Raw genomic sequence first — 18,300 nt, 5'->3', positions numbered from 1 at the left:
TACAGTATTAGTTTATTATGACTTGTATGGTACTAACCTACAGTACTGTACATGGTATAAAGTTTAACGTCGTTTGGCATAACCCATGGAATGTGAGGTTTCAAAGTATCATGATAAACAAAATTGAAGGCAGAGAGTGCAAGTCAAAAAGCAACACAGAACTGCGTTCCTCGCAGCCGATTTGTGCAGGACTTGTCCTGCCATTTAGCGCTCTCCCCCAAGGCATTTAAATTAAGTGCCGGGGGAACCGCGTGAGGCCTCTGCAGCTTCACTTACCTGATCTTCGGCGATGCGTCGCCATGGTAACCTGCGGCAAATGACCCTGTGACGTCATTTGACGCCAGAGTCGAGGAGGCGCAAGGCAGGAGGTAAGGAGGCAGGGGGGGCACAAACTTTGCGCACCCGTGTATTATATCATCAGTAAGTGAGAAAGGCCACTTACACTGCTCGTTATTCTCAGCTGGAGACTCCTCGTGTCGGAGAAAGAACTTCACCTCGTCTCTGCGAGGGCCCCATTTCTGTAGGTGCTCGAACATCAAATGATCGAAGGGTAAAGGGCGCTCTGAATGAAGAATACATGAAAATACAATGAATATTCCCACTAGCATTTAGCAACACAGATATAATAATAGTAATAATAATAATAGTAATAATAATAATAGTAATAATATGGCAGGAAAGATAACAAAAAAAAGTGTGTGTTTGAACTTGAAGGGTTAAAAACCTGCCACCAAAGTTTAAAGGAAAAAAAACGTATATTTGTTATCACAATATTTGACATGGTTACACGATGTCATGGATCCAATGAAAAAGTGCACAGAATACACCTTATGGCCCATTCTTGCTTGATAGTGTCTTATGGAATAGCATAGCTTAGTAAATATGGGTCACTGTGTAGGGAGGACTAGCAACGGAAGTGTGAAACTCCAGAAGAAGCTTAGTGTGACCTTGGGCAAATCTTTCTCTCACTGCGCACCAGATACCGAAGTAGCAGACTAAGCTTTGCATGCATGGATTCTTTGTACACGGTCAGCATTAAACAAAGGGGAGGGGGGGAAAAAAACACCACATTTATAGCTTCATAATGTCAGTTGACTGGATGTAAAATGTCTTCAGTGACCTTGGTGTAGCCTGCTTATCACAAACATTAACAGCTGCTAGTGTGAGAGTAGCAACACAGCTCCAAGCAATACTTATTAGACTTCAAAACTATTATGAGAATGAATCATTTGTTTGGAACTAAAGCAAGTATGAGTCAACCCCCCTTTTATTTTCCTTTTTTTTGTTTTTATTTTGTAAGAATCTGTCAGGAAGCAGACTACCACTCAAAACCGATGTGTGCGCTAATGTGTTTCAGCATTCAACATCTGGAAGCTGGAGCCTCCAGCACCAACAAACCTTAAAAAGCATTACATGCCTCCAGAGAGCGGATGTAAGCCGCATGGTGCCAAGCCTTTCTGATTCTGTTAACTAAAGTGTCCCTTATTTCTGATGCAACAGAGCAGGAATTATTAGATTTTAATATATTATTCATCCAAAATGTTACTTGAAACAGAAAAATTACTGAACGGTTATTAATGGAACAGATTACAACAGCTTTCAATATTCAAAGTTAAAAATAAAACCAAAACAATTTATTTATTTATTTATAAAATATTTTACCAGGAAGTCATACATTGAGAGTTACCTCTCGTTTTCAAGTATGTCCTGGGCACAGAGTAAAACAAATAATACATGGTGACAAGTACAGTTACATAAATGAACAGGGTATACATTATATACAAGACATTGCTTGCACAGTTAAAGAAAATATATATTATGAGCGTATGAAACAGTTACAGACCAGGTTAAAATGTGAGACAGCCTTAGATTTAAAAGAACTTAAACTGGTGGTGGATGTGAGAGTCTCTGGTAGGTTGTTCCAGTTTTGGGGTGCACGGAAGGAGAAGGAGGAACGTCCGGATACTTTGTTGAGCCTTGGGACCATGAACAGTCTTTTTGGAGTCTGATCTAAGGTGATAAGTGCTGCAAGTGGTAGGGGTGAGGAGCTTGTTCAGGTAGCTGGGTAGCTTGCCCATGAAGAATTTAAAGGCAAGACAGGAAAGGTGAACAGGTGTTAGGGTGGTGTTAGCGTTGGTTCTAATCAGGAGCTCAGTCACTGGAAGCTTTACAAATTTAGTCTTGGTCCCAAATACCATTGTTACAGTCTTGTCAGTGTTTAAAAACACTTTGTTTTGGGAAATCCAGTTTTCGAGTCTCAAAAAGTCAGACTGAAGTATGTGTTGAAGGTCAGAGAGGCTATGGCTGTGTGCATATAGGATTGTGTCATCTGCATACATGTGTATTGAGGCTTCCTTACAAGCTGTGGGAAGATCATTAATGAACACTGAGAAGAGTAGGGGCCCCAGAACAGAGCCTTGCGGGACACCAAAGGTGATATCCAGGGGGTTGGAGTTAGAATGGAAAAACAAATGTACTTTTATAAAACTGAAGGCTGTGATTTAATGGAAATCATTGTCTGGGACTTTAACACGTTAACTATTTTTAAGAAAAAACAAAAACAAACGCAGTAGGTGCTGAAGACCAATGATGCACTCAGGCGTAAGTTACTAAAAGATAATAATTCAATTTTTACATACATTTATGGATTCATTGCTTTTGTTCTGTCCAAGTCTCCTCAATCAATCATTCATACTCTCCCTGATATACTGTTTAGTCATTGATCAGATTCTATACTACATCAAGAACACCCTGCAGCCAAAAGGCTGTTTCACTTCTACCGCAGTGAGGAACCCTGGCTGCCGCTTTATACACCATTTACTAGAGAATATAGGGACCGTCACAAAGGTCACATAACATACCTCTGCCATAGGAACCCGGGGTTTTAATATTAATACTCAATGTAAAAATAGTACTCCCCTAGAAGCGGATTCACAAAATATGAAAAAGTGGATTTATATCAGTGGTATAGAAAGTCATGCGCAGGCACCCGGGCAAAATGTTTGTATTGTTTGGCCACGCATGCGCAATCGGCAATTGCCTACCGCGCATGCGCGATCGGCTCTTTCCAACCGCGCATGCGCGATCGGCTCTTGCCGGCTACTCTTGCGATCGGCAAGCTGCGATCGCACATGAGCGACCGGAAATCGCTGATCGCACGGTAGGCAACCGCCGATCGCACATGTGCAGTATGAAAGAACCTATCGCGCATGCGCAATTGGGAAGAGCTGATCGCGCATGCGCAGTTGGGAAGAGCTGATCGCGCATGCGCAGTTGGGAAGAGCTGATCGCGCATGCGCAGTTGGGAAGAGCTGATCGCGCATGCGCAGTTGGGAAGAGCTGATCGCGCATGCGCAGTTGGGAAGAGCTGATCGCGCATGCGCAGTTGGGAAGAGCTGATCGCGCATGCGCAGTTGGGAAGAGCTGATCGCGCATGCGCAGTTGGGAAGAGCTGATCGCGCATGCGCAGTTGGGAAGAGCTGATCGCGCATGCGCAGTAGCCAAGTGCCGGTCGCACATGCACAGCAGCAAAAATATGTCTTGTTCAAGCTAGAGAGCGGGACCCCGGGCTATAGCTACGCCCGAGTTATATTTAGCATGCTGACATTGTGTTCCTCCAGGATTCCCAGAGTGGCAGGTCCTTACCATTCCCACGCCACACTTCGGCCAGGTGACATGCCCCCTCCCCGGGCTCCTTGCAAAACTCGACCACATCTCGGCATGTTGTCTCAGGTGTTATTGGGACTTCTGTCAGTATTTGCTCGTTGTTACTAAGAAATACTGTTAAAATCATCTGTAAAAAAAAAAATTAACCATAAATGCTTGCCATTTTTATTTGAGTAATTAATGATAAATCATAACAAATTAAGACAGAAGGTGACCGTTCTACATTTCATATTCATTCACTTATGCTACCTTGCATAGACATGTTTTAAGTCCAGTATATATTTTGCCCCACTTCAGTAATGTTACACCGATACTAAAACAATAAGGAGCATTGGTTCAGCTAGTATACCTGTGCTCACCGTTATGAGTAATACTAAAGAAGAATTGTCTTACACTCACATGATTTCCCGCTCTGCAGCGAAGCTCTCAAATTCCATCACATAATCCCTCATTTTATGCATTTAATTGGAATGTAAAAGTCTGTCACCTACCCAGTCTCACTTTTTTCAGAATGCTTATAGATTTTAGTATGAAATCCAGAACCAGACACTGTGTGGTCGATGGTTTAACAAAGATATATATAGTGGTATTATTACGATCTCTAATATGGATGACTTTTGACTTCGCTGCCTCTACCAACATGGCTGCCGAGGCAGGAAGCCAGCCACGTCCTGAGCTGGATTGCTCACACTTGCCTTCTCCCTTTATAAAGGCTTCCATTCCCCTATTTTCTTGCCTGTGCAAGGTACTCCCTACCTTGCCTCCTTCTGGAAGCCTTGTTTTGCCTGCCGCCGAACTACCATTCTGCCTCTCTCCAGTCATGACCCCCACTATCCTACTGATTTAGATCACAGGTATGGGTCAGTCTCTACCTCTGCCTAGCGTGTGTCTCCTGGACAGTACAAAGCAACATATGCACTCATAAGAGGTATCATATGAACCCAATTGTATTATTCTGCTGCAGATGCTACTCTTTATGCACTGCTACATTGGAAATTAATTCATGTGAGTAGATGCAAGTTCAAGTGATAATTCATCAGCAGGTCCATGTTATATTTGGTGTATGTTTGTTTACAGTTTTGAATATGGTACAGCACCCCAAACTCACCTTCGCAAACTAGACACCCTTTACAATACAATATGCCGCTTTATCAAATAATGTAATTACAACACGCACCACTGCAAAATACTCCAAGAACTAGATTGGCTCTCTCTTGAGTCCAGGCGCAAAAAACATTTTTTCCCCTTTAAATACGTTCTGGGCAAGCTACCCACCTCTGAAGAAACGCCTCACCACTACCACACACAGCACTTATCACCTGAGATCTGACTCCAAAAGACTGTTCACAGCCCCAAGGTTCAACAAAGTATACAGCCACTCCTCTTACAGTGCGCCTCACGACTGGAACAACCCACCACAGATTATCAAAACCGCCTTCAGTTTAAGTCTACAGCTGTCTCAAATTTTAATCTTTTCTGTAACCGTTACATACGTCCACAACATATATAATCTCAAACTATCCATGAAATGTCTGTAAATACAATGTATAACCTCTATTCATTTAATGTAACCATGTATTGTCATCAAAACTCTGTGCCCAGGACATAATTGAAAATGAGAGGTAACATTAAATGTATTATTTACTGGTGAAACAGTTGATAAATAACTATGTCTGTGTCACTGTGCAGACATCATTCTGGCTCGCAAAGTAGGTCAGCAGAAAGGATGCCTTTTCATGCGTCTCAAAATCGCACTGTGGCACAACAATTATGTTCTTTTTTTAGGCAGGGTACCGTGCCATGCTCTGCCACAACCAATCTCATTTAACTCTACAATACAACTTACAAGGTAAGAAAACCAAACTAAACTCTAAAAGATGCACGTTCCATTTGGGATGAGTTACAAGGCACTTCTTAGAAATATTAGAATGAGAGCACAAATAATTTTGCTTTAATAGTGCTCTAAAATGAAATATTTCCAGAGGATTCCAAAAGGAGGTCTAGGATTAGAATAGTAAAGAAAAGGCTTAAAATCATATTTAAAAATATATATATTTTTTAAAACCATGTAAGATCCAGCAACTTGCATTTTGGTAAAATTAAACATTGGATTTCTCAATTAAATTCTCAATGTAATTTAAGAAAAAAAAGTAAAAGGTAATTGTAAATTTAAACCACCATCTGTCTGAACAAATGGATAATTAACTGTATTAGTAAAAGGGGTCAGCAACAGAAATAAAGATGTATATTCCCGTAACGAAACTTTTACTGAAACACTTTCAGGTGAAAATATATAGATTGTTAGCTCTTTGGGGCAGGAATGCCTTTTCCTAATGTTACTTTTATGTCTGAAGCCCTTCATCCCATTATGTCACGTGCATTGCTGCTGTGAAGCGCTACTGTATATACCTGCATGACGCTATATAAATAAAGATATACATACAAAGATAAGCCCATATATACAGAACTGCAATTGCATTTAAACTTTACACTGACAAACACATTCTGTTTAAAATTTCTCGAATTTCCAACTGCCTCCAAGTGTAAAACTTCACTACTTGCTTAATTTCAGGTGACCTGCTCCCCTGAAAGCTGCAATGTTTTAAAGATCAAAGTGCTTATTGTATCATGACATAGCAACAAGGTTTAGGAGGAGGATTACCGCACTTAGCATGGTAGATCAGAGTTACACTGATTATTGAAAACACACACACCTACCCAATATATTATCTGCCTTTTGTTTTAGAATTTGAAATATACTAAATGGTTTTTGGAAAATGTGGTTGTACAAGCCATACTTAACAGCACAACGAATCTCACAAAATCTGTTCTGTGGTGTTATTCATAGGGATTTATACAGGGAGTTGCGATCTAAAACTAAGGTTAGCAGGATACAGCTGATCCAGGTCATTTTAATGTCTGTCTTCTCTATATGAACAAAATAGAACAACAAATAATCCCAGATTGCTCTGAGGAAGTGATGGAAAAAAGCAGAGGGGAGCCAAACTGTTGTGCATGCCACAGACAATTTGTACCGCAATGACATGTGTCACAATCACACCGAGACCGACCACATGTATTTATAGTCTGGCTTCAAATGAACAAACACACAATGAAGCACTGCACATCAACTACCCGGCTACCTGGCAAAGAAGGGGTTACAAAGAGTATTTAGGAAGATTCCTCATAAGAACAACCTGGGGGGGCGGGGGAAAAAAAAATTACCGTACTGAAAAGTAATATATTGCCTTTGATGTAAGATTATAGAGAGGCCAAAAAAAACCGCACCAACCATTACATTATACGGAGATAAATTGAATTTCATGGGTTATATTTTCCAATGAACACACTATTTTAATAAATAGAGGCTCTCGTCTTGTTTATTTTGGCGGTAACCACATAGTACTGCTACGGTATGTTGTTTCTCCCTCACCATGAGAACTTTGAGTTATGAGGTCTGCTTCCTAGACCAAGGTTATATTATAAATATTAACACAGCTTAACGTGCACCCAAACTCTTACATTAGGACTTCAAAAAAATATTTTACTTATGGCAAACAATGCTGTAATCCCGCTTACCCAGAGGCAGAGACCATGTCTTTCACTGACTGCACTGTGAGCATCAAAATCCCACTTTGTCATGTTAGCTGCTATCTGCCGAGAATGCAATCATTATTAACACGCACTTTAAGATAAACTAAGAGTCTAAAGTCTTTACTAAAAGTAGTAACAAATAGAATAAAAGACATTCATCCCTAGAAGCAAAAAGTGCCATTTCTTCAATAGAAGACGACAAATTACAAGCAAATTATTAATGAACTGTATTGGTAATAATGGAGGTCTGTAACATTTAAAATGAGATATACAAATAACATTTCATGACTAAAAACTTCCACTGAAACACTAGCAACTTCAAAGAACTATTCCAGGTGCAAAATATGCCAAAGGGTACAGAACGCAATTACATTTCTAAGGCAATGAAATATGTACACACGCAAAAAATGTAATGCCGATTTAAGTCAAGTTTGGAAAAATAAAATACAAGAATGTACGTCTATTCCACAAATATGATGAGAAAAGCCAGGTGGGGAAACAGACCTATATATAATATAAATACTATATTGCATAGGACTTTTAAACAGACATCTCAAGTTGGTGCACAGCGGCTCCCAGAAAACTTGTATAAACTGAAAAAACAATAAATAAATAAATTTAAAAAAAAAAAAAAGAGACTAAAAACAGTAAAGATGGGAAACACTAAAAGACGCAGAACCCAAAACCATTAACAAAATATGTGAAAAAAGCAACAACATGAAGTTGGTAAGAGGTTTATGTAATTCACGACCCAGCAACGACTGCTACAGTAACATACAAAAAAAAGTTAAACCAATAAGACAATAGATTATATTCAATAAATTTAGTTAAAACATAACGGCACACACAGCATGTACCTCCTAGCCATGTACAGATCAGCCGCCCTACCTTTTTAAGAAGCAGTCTTTCCTTTTTCCTATTGCAAGACTTTGATCCAATTCTTTCGCACGGCTGGGGGTTGTCTTTGGGCTTGTTTATAAGGCTTTGCAAAATCATAGTGAAAAAATTCTTCATGTGTAGCTCATTAAATAGAAAAAGGTCACGAAGTGCAAAAAAGTGGTAGTGTACAGTAGATCCAGAAAGCAAGAACAAAAAAAACCAAAAAAAGCTTTAACAACAGAAACTACAAGTGGAACCTGCTCAAATGGCCAAGCTTTCAGACTACTGGCATTTAGAAATCTGTGTCGCTAGGAACATTGATAAGGCGCTCGGAGGACAGAAACCAGATCACGGATGTGACGGCTAAATGATATGGTGTATTATGATTCGCCTAATTAGGCAAACAAGAACTAGGAGACAGATCTGTTGTGCAATATACACCCTTGGCCTTGTGAACGCATGGGGTGGAAATAATGTTATCCAAAACAACACCTAAAATCTTCAGTGTCCTACTCACTCCTTCAGCAGAAAAGGGAATAACGATATTTAAATAAGGGAACTCGGGGTAAACATAAGTAACGGCTTGTGAAGCCTTCCCAGCCAAGTTATAAACGCTTTAATAATACTCAATATAAAACAAACATGCTATTGGAACAGGACAAAAGTGCTCTGTAAAAATTCAGGAGGTAAGTATGTCTAAATAAACACGTTGATGAAATCAAGGCGCTCGTTAACTTGTAAACAAAGAAGCGCAGATGAATGTAGTCACCAATCTGGATGTATTGATTTTCCTGCTTCATTATGAAGTCAGATAAAAAGATGGTTAGAATGAAAGGTTCCTGAAAGCACATTTGAAGAGGTCAAGACTTTTCCTGCTTTGGAGAAGGAATCAAGTTAATTAAGGATTCAGTGGCTTTTGCTGCCATCTAGAAATGCTACTGTTATCATTGTAAAAATAATGTAAGCAAGAAAGCCAAGAAAAAGCCAGGCTATTGAATTTTACAGTGATTAAAAATGAATGGCAGGTTGCGATTCCATTTAATATCTCAACCTGAGAGGGCTTTATGTGCAGTTGAACATGAGCTCTTAGGATGTCACAGTTCTCTTCCAATATCCTGTGCAAAAAAACTCTTGTGAAGGGGCAGTTCAACAAACTGGGGCAAAAACAATCTGCCTGTAGCTTGGAGGTCTGCAAACATCAAATGACATTAGATAAACATTGTAAAAGCCTCCAAACTACTGTATTTACCTTGGAGACAGTAACAGTTGAACAAATTATTTCAAAATACTTCTAATTGTCCATATCTCAAATGACTACATAGGTCTGGGTAAAAATATTTGAACCTCGATTGAAAATTAGTTGAAAGATAGCCAGAGTAGAAAAAAAACCACAGTAATGCACTACTACATAATAATATCAAAGAAAGTAATCCGTACATAAATCCATGTCCATAAGATCAAGGATGGTGCTCCCCTGCAGTGCAAATAAAGTCTGAAAGGCAAAAGTGGGTCGGTACTCCCACAGCAGAGAGTCCCAGAAACGACCCAAAATGGGGTGTGCAAAAGTATCAAAAACAATGAATGGTGGAGGGGACATACACAACAAAACTTGCTGGTAATATACATAGATGCAATGCATGGTCAAAATAAACCAACAGAGAACCATAAATCCTAAGGGGTGACAGTTAGTCCCCTCATGAAATGCTGGGGGTAACGTAACTAGTTAGCATGGAGGTGTCCCGTTCGTTATCAGAATTAACCAGGCAAAAATCACTGCACTAATTAAGATTGGCTATTCATCACCCCCACAGAATCGAGATAGCGCTATAAATCTGTCAATTATTTCCGTGTCCGGGCGATGTTACCCATGTTGAACGAGACTCCTCCAAGCAAACTAGTTAGGGGACCCTCAGCATTTCATGACGGGGACTGTCACCCCATAGGATTTATGGTTCTCTGTTGGTTTATTTTGACTGTGCATTGCATCAATGTACATTACCAGCAAGGGGCTTGAATTCTGTGACTTGTGTTTTTTTAGAGTTTTATTGTGTATGTCCTCTCCACCGTTCATTGTATTAATAAATTGTATTTGATACTTTTGCACACTTCCGTGAGTATCCCCATTTTTGGGCGTTTCTGGGACCCTATCTGCTGTGGGAGTCCAACCCCCTTTTGCCTTATAGACCGAGGGTTGTCATAAATGTAGGGTGACCAGACATCCCCGTTTAGCCAGAACAATCCCGGTTTCTCTTTTGTCCCAGTGTCAGGAAAGTTTAGCCAATGTCCCATATTTTTGCAGTGTTGGCGCATGAGCGGTCAGTGTTCGCCTGCCAAGCATGCGCGAACAGCAAGCGTGACATTTGTCCCGGGAAAAATATGGTCACCCTACATAAATGGAACCTTTTCAGGTTGGGCTCAAATTGTAAGTGGATTACTACAAGAAAGTCTCCATCTTTGCTAATGATACTAAATGGTGTAAGTTATTAAAAATCAGGGCAGGCTGCAATTTCTTTACAGAAGGACTTGGATAGACTGGAAACTTGGGCAGGTAAATGGCAGATGAAGTTTAATACAGATAAATGTAAGCATATGCATTTAGAAAAGAAGATTAAAACAGACTTACAACTTAAATGGGGCAAAATTAGGTGAATCCTAATAATCCTTGGGTGATGGAGAAACATTTAGGAGTGCTTGTAGACAGCATGCTTTAGCAATAGTGCTCAATATCAGGCATTAGTTGCAAAGGCAAATACAATCTTATCTTGCATTAGACGGGGTATAAATAGAAGGGAAGAAAGCATAATTTTGCCACTGTATAAATCATTAGTAAGACTACACCTTGAATAGAGAGAGTACAGTTTGGGGCTATAATCCATAAAAAAATTTTTTTAAATAAATAAAAAGAAGGACACAACTAGAAGTGCAGAGAAGGGCCACCAAATTACTAAATGGGATGGAAAATCTGATTTCTGAGGAGAGGCTAGCTAAATTAGATTTGTTTACATTAGAAAAGAGGCGTCTAAGAGGGGATATGACAACTATATTATGGGGCAATAAAAGGAACTTTCAAAAGAACTACTCATCCTAAGGGCAGTACAACCGACACAGAGTCATCCCTTAAGGTTGGAGGAAAGGAGATTTCACCAGCAACAAAGGAAAGGGTTCTTTACAGTAAGGGAAGTTAAAATGTGGTATTCATTACCCATGGAGACTGTGATGGCAGATACAATAGATTTGTTAAAAAAAAAATTGGACATCTTTTTAGAAAGGTATACAGGGATATACCAAATATGAAACATGGGAAGGATGTTGATCCATTATTGGAGTCGAGAAGGAATTTATTGTTCCCCTTACAAGACATAATTGGATAATGTTTCACTGGGGTTTTTGTTGGCCTTCCACTGGATCAATATACTGTAAATACAAATATAGGCCAAGTATCTGTAGTCTAAATGTAACATATTGAACTTGGTGGCCATGTCTTTTTTCAACCTCCCTACTACAAAACCTATTGTAGATGGCACTGTTCACTTTCGCGTCTTCAAAGCAGCAATCCACACACCCACCCACAAATTTAATGTAGGATTGAAGCAGATGGTCTCCAGAGCTGAACCCCATTCATTTCAGCTCCCGGACACCCTGCTTTGGGCGTTGCTTACCTCCGTAGGGGTGCCGGTAGCCGCTCCAGCTAGCAGGGATCATGTAACAGCCGCTCTTCAAAGTTCCTGTGCCCGGCAGGCCAAAAGGAAGCAGTGACTTCATCCAGTGCGGCTTCCCCTTGGCCGACGTGACGCGGGAGCTTTAAACGTTTTCAAGATACCAGCACAACCTTCATGGGTCTGTATCTCGGGAAGCAGGGGGTCCCTGGAGCTGACATTAATGGGGTTCAATCCTATGTTAAAAACATACTTTTTAAAAAGTGCATGAATTGCTCCTTTAAAACGGGTCACAATAAGCAGTGAATATACACTTCTGAATGTACAGCTACTAGTGCTCTGCACCACAGCATGAACGGACAGTTTCCTGTCTATCGAGTAGAAATATATGATTAATCTGCACACTTAAATGCTGGTGTTTAACACCATAATTCTGGAAATAAGACTTTTATAATGTTTAAAACAACAGTCCAAGGGTGTCCAACTCCAGTCCTCAAGGGCCACCAACAGGTCAGATATTAGGGATATTCTTGCGTTAACGCAGTAATTTTGATTGAGCCATCTGTGCTGAAGCACAGACATCCTTAAAATCTGACCTATTGGTGACCTTTGAGGATTATAGTTGGCCACTCCTTAACTAGTCCTATTAGGAGGCTCTTCCTGAAATTGTCAAAAGCAGATGTGCCATACAAAAGAAGCCAAACACACTTGTAGACCTTCCTTAATGGATCCCCATTGTGCTATCATTTTTTAGATAGTGTGTTTTTGGATGAACAGAAATTTCGTTTTGGAGGTCCTCGTAGACTGAAGAGTATACTTCCGCAATCACATCAACAAACACCATGGTGTTTGTGCCACTGTTCCTTCCACTTGAAACGCAGACAGTAAACTTCAGGAGAGACAATAATGGCTTTGCAGCTACCCTTACAGGAAGTTAGGAATCTCTTTAAAAGGTCTATAATCAATGTTCCGAAGATGAAGCGATTGATGTATGCCTCTCTGCACCTTACATTAATCAGTAGCAAAGGGGTTAAGGAGGAAAAGAAAGACTGCTGTGAAATATATCAAGATATACAGCCGTGCTGTCACTGCATTCATCACTGGCTCTGAAATTAAAGATTATAGGACATTTTCAAAATGACATTTGATCCATTGCAAATCAAGACCAAGGGGATTATTCAACACATTCCAAAAAAGTGAATGTTTTGGCGGAAAACACGCTTCTCAGATTTGAATCATTATATTAATTAAGTCCATATCTTATATCAATTTCATGTTGAGTTGTGTGTAAACTGCCATTATTATGGCTTTTTGAAGAAGATGAGACACCCCTTTAGAAGAGGACGCATTAACGGATATACCTCCAAATAGATCGACCTATCCTGTAAACATTTACCTGGAAAATATACCAACGTAACTTTCAATATATTTACTTATTTAAATTAGCATATTTCCTATGAATCTCAGGTATCTCCACTTGGGGCGTATAAGTTAATCTATTTGATGGTATGTGTCAGTGGGCACCGCCCTAAATTATTTATTTATAAAAAGTTACCAGGAAGTAATACATAGAGTTACTTCTCGTTTTCAAGTATGTCCTGGGCACAGAGTTAAGATGACAAATAAAACATGGTTACACATTGGTCTCTCACGTTCTATTTGGCATACCTACAGTAAGGAGGGGGGGGGGGAAAGACATTTCTGAATGTTAGTTTCTGTAGTGCAACAACATTAGGCGGAAAGAGCATGCAAACGACATTCCAAACAGCGCAGTGTTTATGCCTAGATAATTCTTAAGGAATAACACAATAAAGGACACGATTATCACGTCAAATGACGTGCCGCATTTGGAGTGATTTTGCATTGATAATATCAGAGTTTAATGAATCTGAACTCAAGGCTGCGTCCATGCCGCAAAAGGCCACGCGGAGGCGTGTGCGCGAGTGACGTCACCCGCGTTAAGCTGGAGTGTTTTGTGGTCTAGGGGCGTCTGTCACAGAGCTGGATCGCCCTCATTGGGCGAACCGCTCACGTGACCTGCCCGTCCCGCCGAGGAATCAAATTGAACCGATTCCTCGCGCACCCCCTCCTGCTGTCGTGCAGTCTATGGGCGCAATCAATGCTTTAAGGCAATGTGATCGCGCCACGTGCGCACGCCTCCGCCAGCATGGACGCTGCCTAAGAAAGCAAAAATAGAAGATATTCAGCAATGTTAAGCTTTTAAATTTAACGGTCACTAAATGTTATGGCTCAAAAGCAATCTTATTAATATTTCATTAATAAAGTTACTAGAATTTCCACAAGCTTAAAAAAAAATAAAAAAAACACCTAAGGAGACCAGGATAGAAAAAAATAAGTTTTAAAAAAAGTCCAAAATAGGCCTCATAAATGTGACTATTTATTTTGTATAAAAAACAGATTCAATTATGTAGAGTAATAGCACAAATGGAAAATGTGGCTATTCCCATGTCAGAAATCACAGCTAAAACAATATAGTCTGTAAAGCGGGAAATTAATTTCTACAACTATAACAAAGGGTTTTACAGCTATCATACCAAGATAAAAAGTTGCTTTGTTTAAATGGTACAGGTAAAAACATTGTTCCTGACAGCAGGCAGTGCAAACAACCTGCTTTATTTACAGTACATGGCAAAAGGGTGTTTGCACAGCGACACAGCTGTAATCACATACCCTGCAATACATTGTAAATGGAACAACAAGACAAAATTCATTTATACTTTATTTTTAAAAAAAACAAAAAAAAAAAAACACAGAATATAATAATCTTTGTGGTTTAACAAAACAAAACAAAAAAATCATGCCCATTTCTAATTGTACGGCAAGAATTATAACATAATAGTCTTTTCTGGGAACAATAACATGGCCACTAGAGCTAGATTTGTATCCCACAATGGCCCTCACTGCCGATGCTAAGCTTTCATAGTAACTGTCCAATCTCTCTGTACGTCCCCTTTTCATCCGATACAATTACTGCATTCAACAATAATGCGGTGAGGCAGCTCCAGGGAGGAAAATGGGAGCGGGAGGACAAGGCCAACCAACATGTTATGCTGAGCCTTTGTGCATTGAATCGAGAAAATACAAAACACATCCAAAAGGGAAAATACATCTGAAAATATTGATACGAATAATAAAAGGTGTTACAGAAATACTGTCACTGGTGTTATCACTTAAAAAACAAAAACCTGGTCTCTGAGAACATCACTAGCTCTGTTTTACCTTCTGGTGTTTAATGTTACTCTATATCAGTAGTGGCCAACTTCAGTCCTCAAGGGCCACCAACTGGTCAGGCTTTAACGATATCCCTGGTTCAGCAAAGGTGGCTCAGTCATTGACTGAGCCACCTTTGCTGAAGCAGGTATATCCTGAAAACCTGACCATTTGGTGGACCTTGAGGACTGAAGTTCGCCAACCCTAGTCTAGATGTTTCCATGGCACACAAACAAATGCTATCTGAAAATCTCTTCCACTTTTCTCATCAATCACTACTCCAGTAGATATGGATTTATTGATTAATCAAAGCAATGAAGAATGTAAGGATAGTAAAACCCCTAGCTCCCAATATACTTATACTAGGGAAAACAAAATGGCCACAAAAACAGCAGCATCATTTCTTGCAGCTTCCTGTTAGACATGCATTTAAATCCCCCCACGAAATTAGGAAGTAATGCTAAACATTGTTTAGTAAGCTCCGTGGGATTCACAAGTTTTCATCCTAGGTGTTGGTAAAGAGGCATTGCTGCTTTAAAGTAGTGTGTGTGTGTGTGTGTGTGTGTGTGTGTGTATGTATATTTTTTATTTTTTTTCACATTCCAAAACAAAGAGGAATTATGACAGTGTGTGTGTGTGTGTTTTAGGTCTATTAGAGTCAGTCTGACTAGCAAAAAGTCAATCAGTTTTATGACATTGGGAAGCCTTAACGTTTGTGTTTATTCCTAGTATTTTAGCATCATCAAGCAGTGTTGACATTATAAAGACTGACACATCAAACAGACGAGGTAACAATGTGATGTTATTAACGTATTGAACTTGGGATTTAAAAAATAAATAAATGCTGTGACCGCAACTTCCACCTGGGAAAACTCGAACTTCCTGAATTGTAACATTCCAGTAAATACTACAGAATGACTGCTACTAGAATTATTTTGTATGGTATCCTGCAAAGAGAAAGCAAAATCATTTTCCAAAGGAGGACGGGTCAGAAATCTGTTTCAATACAAATGTCTGCATGAGAAAAAAATGTTACAAACTTTTCTGTAATGCATCATTTCAAAACACAGAAAAAGATGATATGACTGAGCACACACAAAATATGTAAATATACAAAGGGAATAAATGGAGTGCATCCAGCTAATTGGGACATTCACCAGCAAAATAAATGTATAAAAGTTGGGCACGTCAACAATTTTATTCAACAATATGCTCTAAGAGCTTAAAAAAAAAACAAAAACAAAAAAAAAAAACTTACAACAGACGTTTCGGTCCAACATCGACCTTCATCAAAGCATTTAAATGCTCTGATAAAAGGTTCATGTTGGACCGAAACGTCACTTATTAAAAAAAAAAAAAAAAATTATATCTCAGAGCATATTTTCAAGCACAACACATTATGACATACTGAATTATACTGAACTACCAAGCCAATTTGTTTCCCATTACCGGAAAAAATACAAACTTACAAACTACCTGTATATTCAACATGAAAGATACCGTCAGTATCTTCACCTTAGCAAGTGCCCATTCCACACTACATAATACCAACAGCCAAGACGCATAATAATAATAAATTATTATTAGACAGTTAGCGCTCCTCTAATGCCAATTCCATTAGCTCCGTGTATCCAGGGATTATTTTTTTGGGGGGGGTTCATTTTGTACTGTGATGTCTGTTCAGTGAAGTGCTGCATACAAAGTTGGCACTATAACAATAAACACACACCAGGATCACGAGAAACGTGTCTAAACAGTCATGGTAGTATTTTCCAGAGTATTTTAAAAAGGCGCTATGGAGTGTACACTCAGAAAACTATGGAACCTATACAACCTTCAGTGTTGAGAGCAGCACTTCAGCACTAAAAGGTGTTAAAATCAACTGCATTTCATCAGTTTTGCTTGTGCATGCAAAGGTCACTTTCTAAAGATTACAGTAACATTCCTGTGCAGCTGGAGTGTAGCTTTCCTTAGAATCCAAAGATAGCACTATTATGCAACAACAACAACAATAGCACTGTATACCTCCACCTCCTATACTTCAACCAATCCATGTCAGCTTAAGTCAAAGGAAATAAGTCATTGGGAAACTAATTTCTCCCAAGAAAAATTAGGAAGTACAAACTCAATGAGCAATATAAAAAATAAAATAAAAAAGTTGTCAAAGTGAATAATAAAAATACATTGATTTGTCAGTGTATTATAAAGTAAACGAATAGAAGTGTGACCAAATTAAAAAACAGAATATCCTGTATGATTATGCTGCAGCAGTATCCCAAGTAGGAAATGTAAAGCAATAAAACCATAAACCAATCTTAATACAAAAACAACACAATGGCACCAATTCGCCAGAGGCTAGATTGTCACTGGGTTTAACAGGAAGACGACAAGAACGCAGAGGGTGCGAAGAATCCCCAGAGGTTAAACAAAAGTGGTCATTCAAACCTAAACCTGGTTGCCTACAACTGCCGGACACTCGCCAGTGAAACAGCACTGCAAGATGAACTTGAAAAGATTGAATGAGATATTGTTGGCCTTAGTGAAGTTATAAGAAAAGATGAAAGCCTCACGGAGCTCAAAAGCAGACACCAATGTTAGAGACACGGATAATGAAAGAATCAATAGAGTAGGCTTCATCATTAACTAAATATGGAGAAACATAGTGGAGTATGAAAGCTCATCAGAAATTAGCAGCCACGATCAAGGCCGCCAACAGGGTGGGTCTGCCAGGGTTGGTGTCCAGGGCCCTGCCCCCCCCCCCCTGTCCTACCTTCCCGGTACTCTGTCCTTCAGCCTGCTGGACCCGGACCATCTACCGGTATCCTTCGCCGCTCGGCATAGTGGCACCTGGGGCCCGGGCTTAACGTGCCCTCCCTGAGTCCAGAGCCACACTCCTCAGCCCCCCCACCATCCCCCAGGCCCCTACCGGCATCCCCTCGGCTCCCCCAGCCAGGCCCTACCGCCCGGCATCCTTCCCCATCCCTCAGTCCCAGGCCCTACTAGGATCCTTCCCCCACCATCCACCGCAGCCTGCCGAGTCCTACCACCGGCTCCAGTTCCAGGCGGGCCCACATGACCCGGACCTCAACACGCCCTGCGCCCTCCCCAGCCAGGCGGCTCCTCAGACCCCAACCCCCGCGCCGACTCTAGTCCTGACCATCCCCAAGGTGTACACACACACACACACACACAGGGGGAGTGGGGGTCTTTTTATATGTTTTGGGAGGAAGTGGGTTTGACGGTAACTTTATGACAGGCTATAATAATACACCAA

The 18,300-nt window shown here is 40.1% G+C and overlaps 1 protein-coding gene across 11 annotated transcripts in view; it reads right to left on the bottom strand.

The window, feature by feature from the left end:
• The window catches only part of PPP1R13B (protein phosphatase 1 regulatory subunit 13B), a 66,493-nt gene that overhangs the window by 35,170 nt on the left and 13,023 nt on the right, over nt 1–18,300 (bottom strand). For 2 of the 11 annotated variants that reach the window (XM_075614962.1, XM_075614961.1), the window contains exons 2-3: nt 3,646–3,793; nt 443–562 (exon numbers count right to left, since the gene is read on the bottom strand). The exons of 1 other annotated variant lie outside the window; for it this stretch is intronic. In XM_075614962.1, coding sequence (XP_075471077.1) covers nt 443–562; nt 3,646–3,793 — 268 coding nt within the window. Of the gene's footprint in view, nt 1–442; nt 563–3,645; nt 3,794–7,245; nt 7,324–8,148; nt 8,392–11,798; nt 11,824–18,300 lie in introns of those variants that run through there. 8 more of the 11 variants (XM_075614963.1, XM_075614958.1, XM_075614957.1 and 5 more) reach the window with 8 other exon arrangements.

Source organism: Ascaphus truei, chromosome 9 (assembly GCF_040206685.1).
Source record: "Ascaphus truei isolate aAscTru1 chromosome 9, aAscTru1.hap1, whole genome shotgun sequence".
In the NCBI taxonomy this organism is placed as follows: domain Eukaryota; kingdom Metazoa; phylum Chordata; class Amphibia; order Anura; family Ascaphidae; genus Ascaphus; species Ascaphus truei.
Note: the sequence above shows the minus strand (reverse complement) of the source record. Positions and strands in the feature narration are given on the sequence as shown.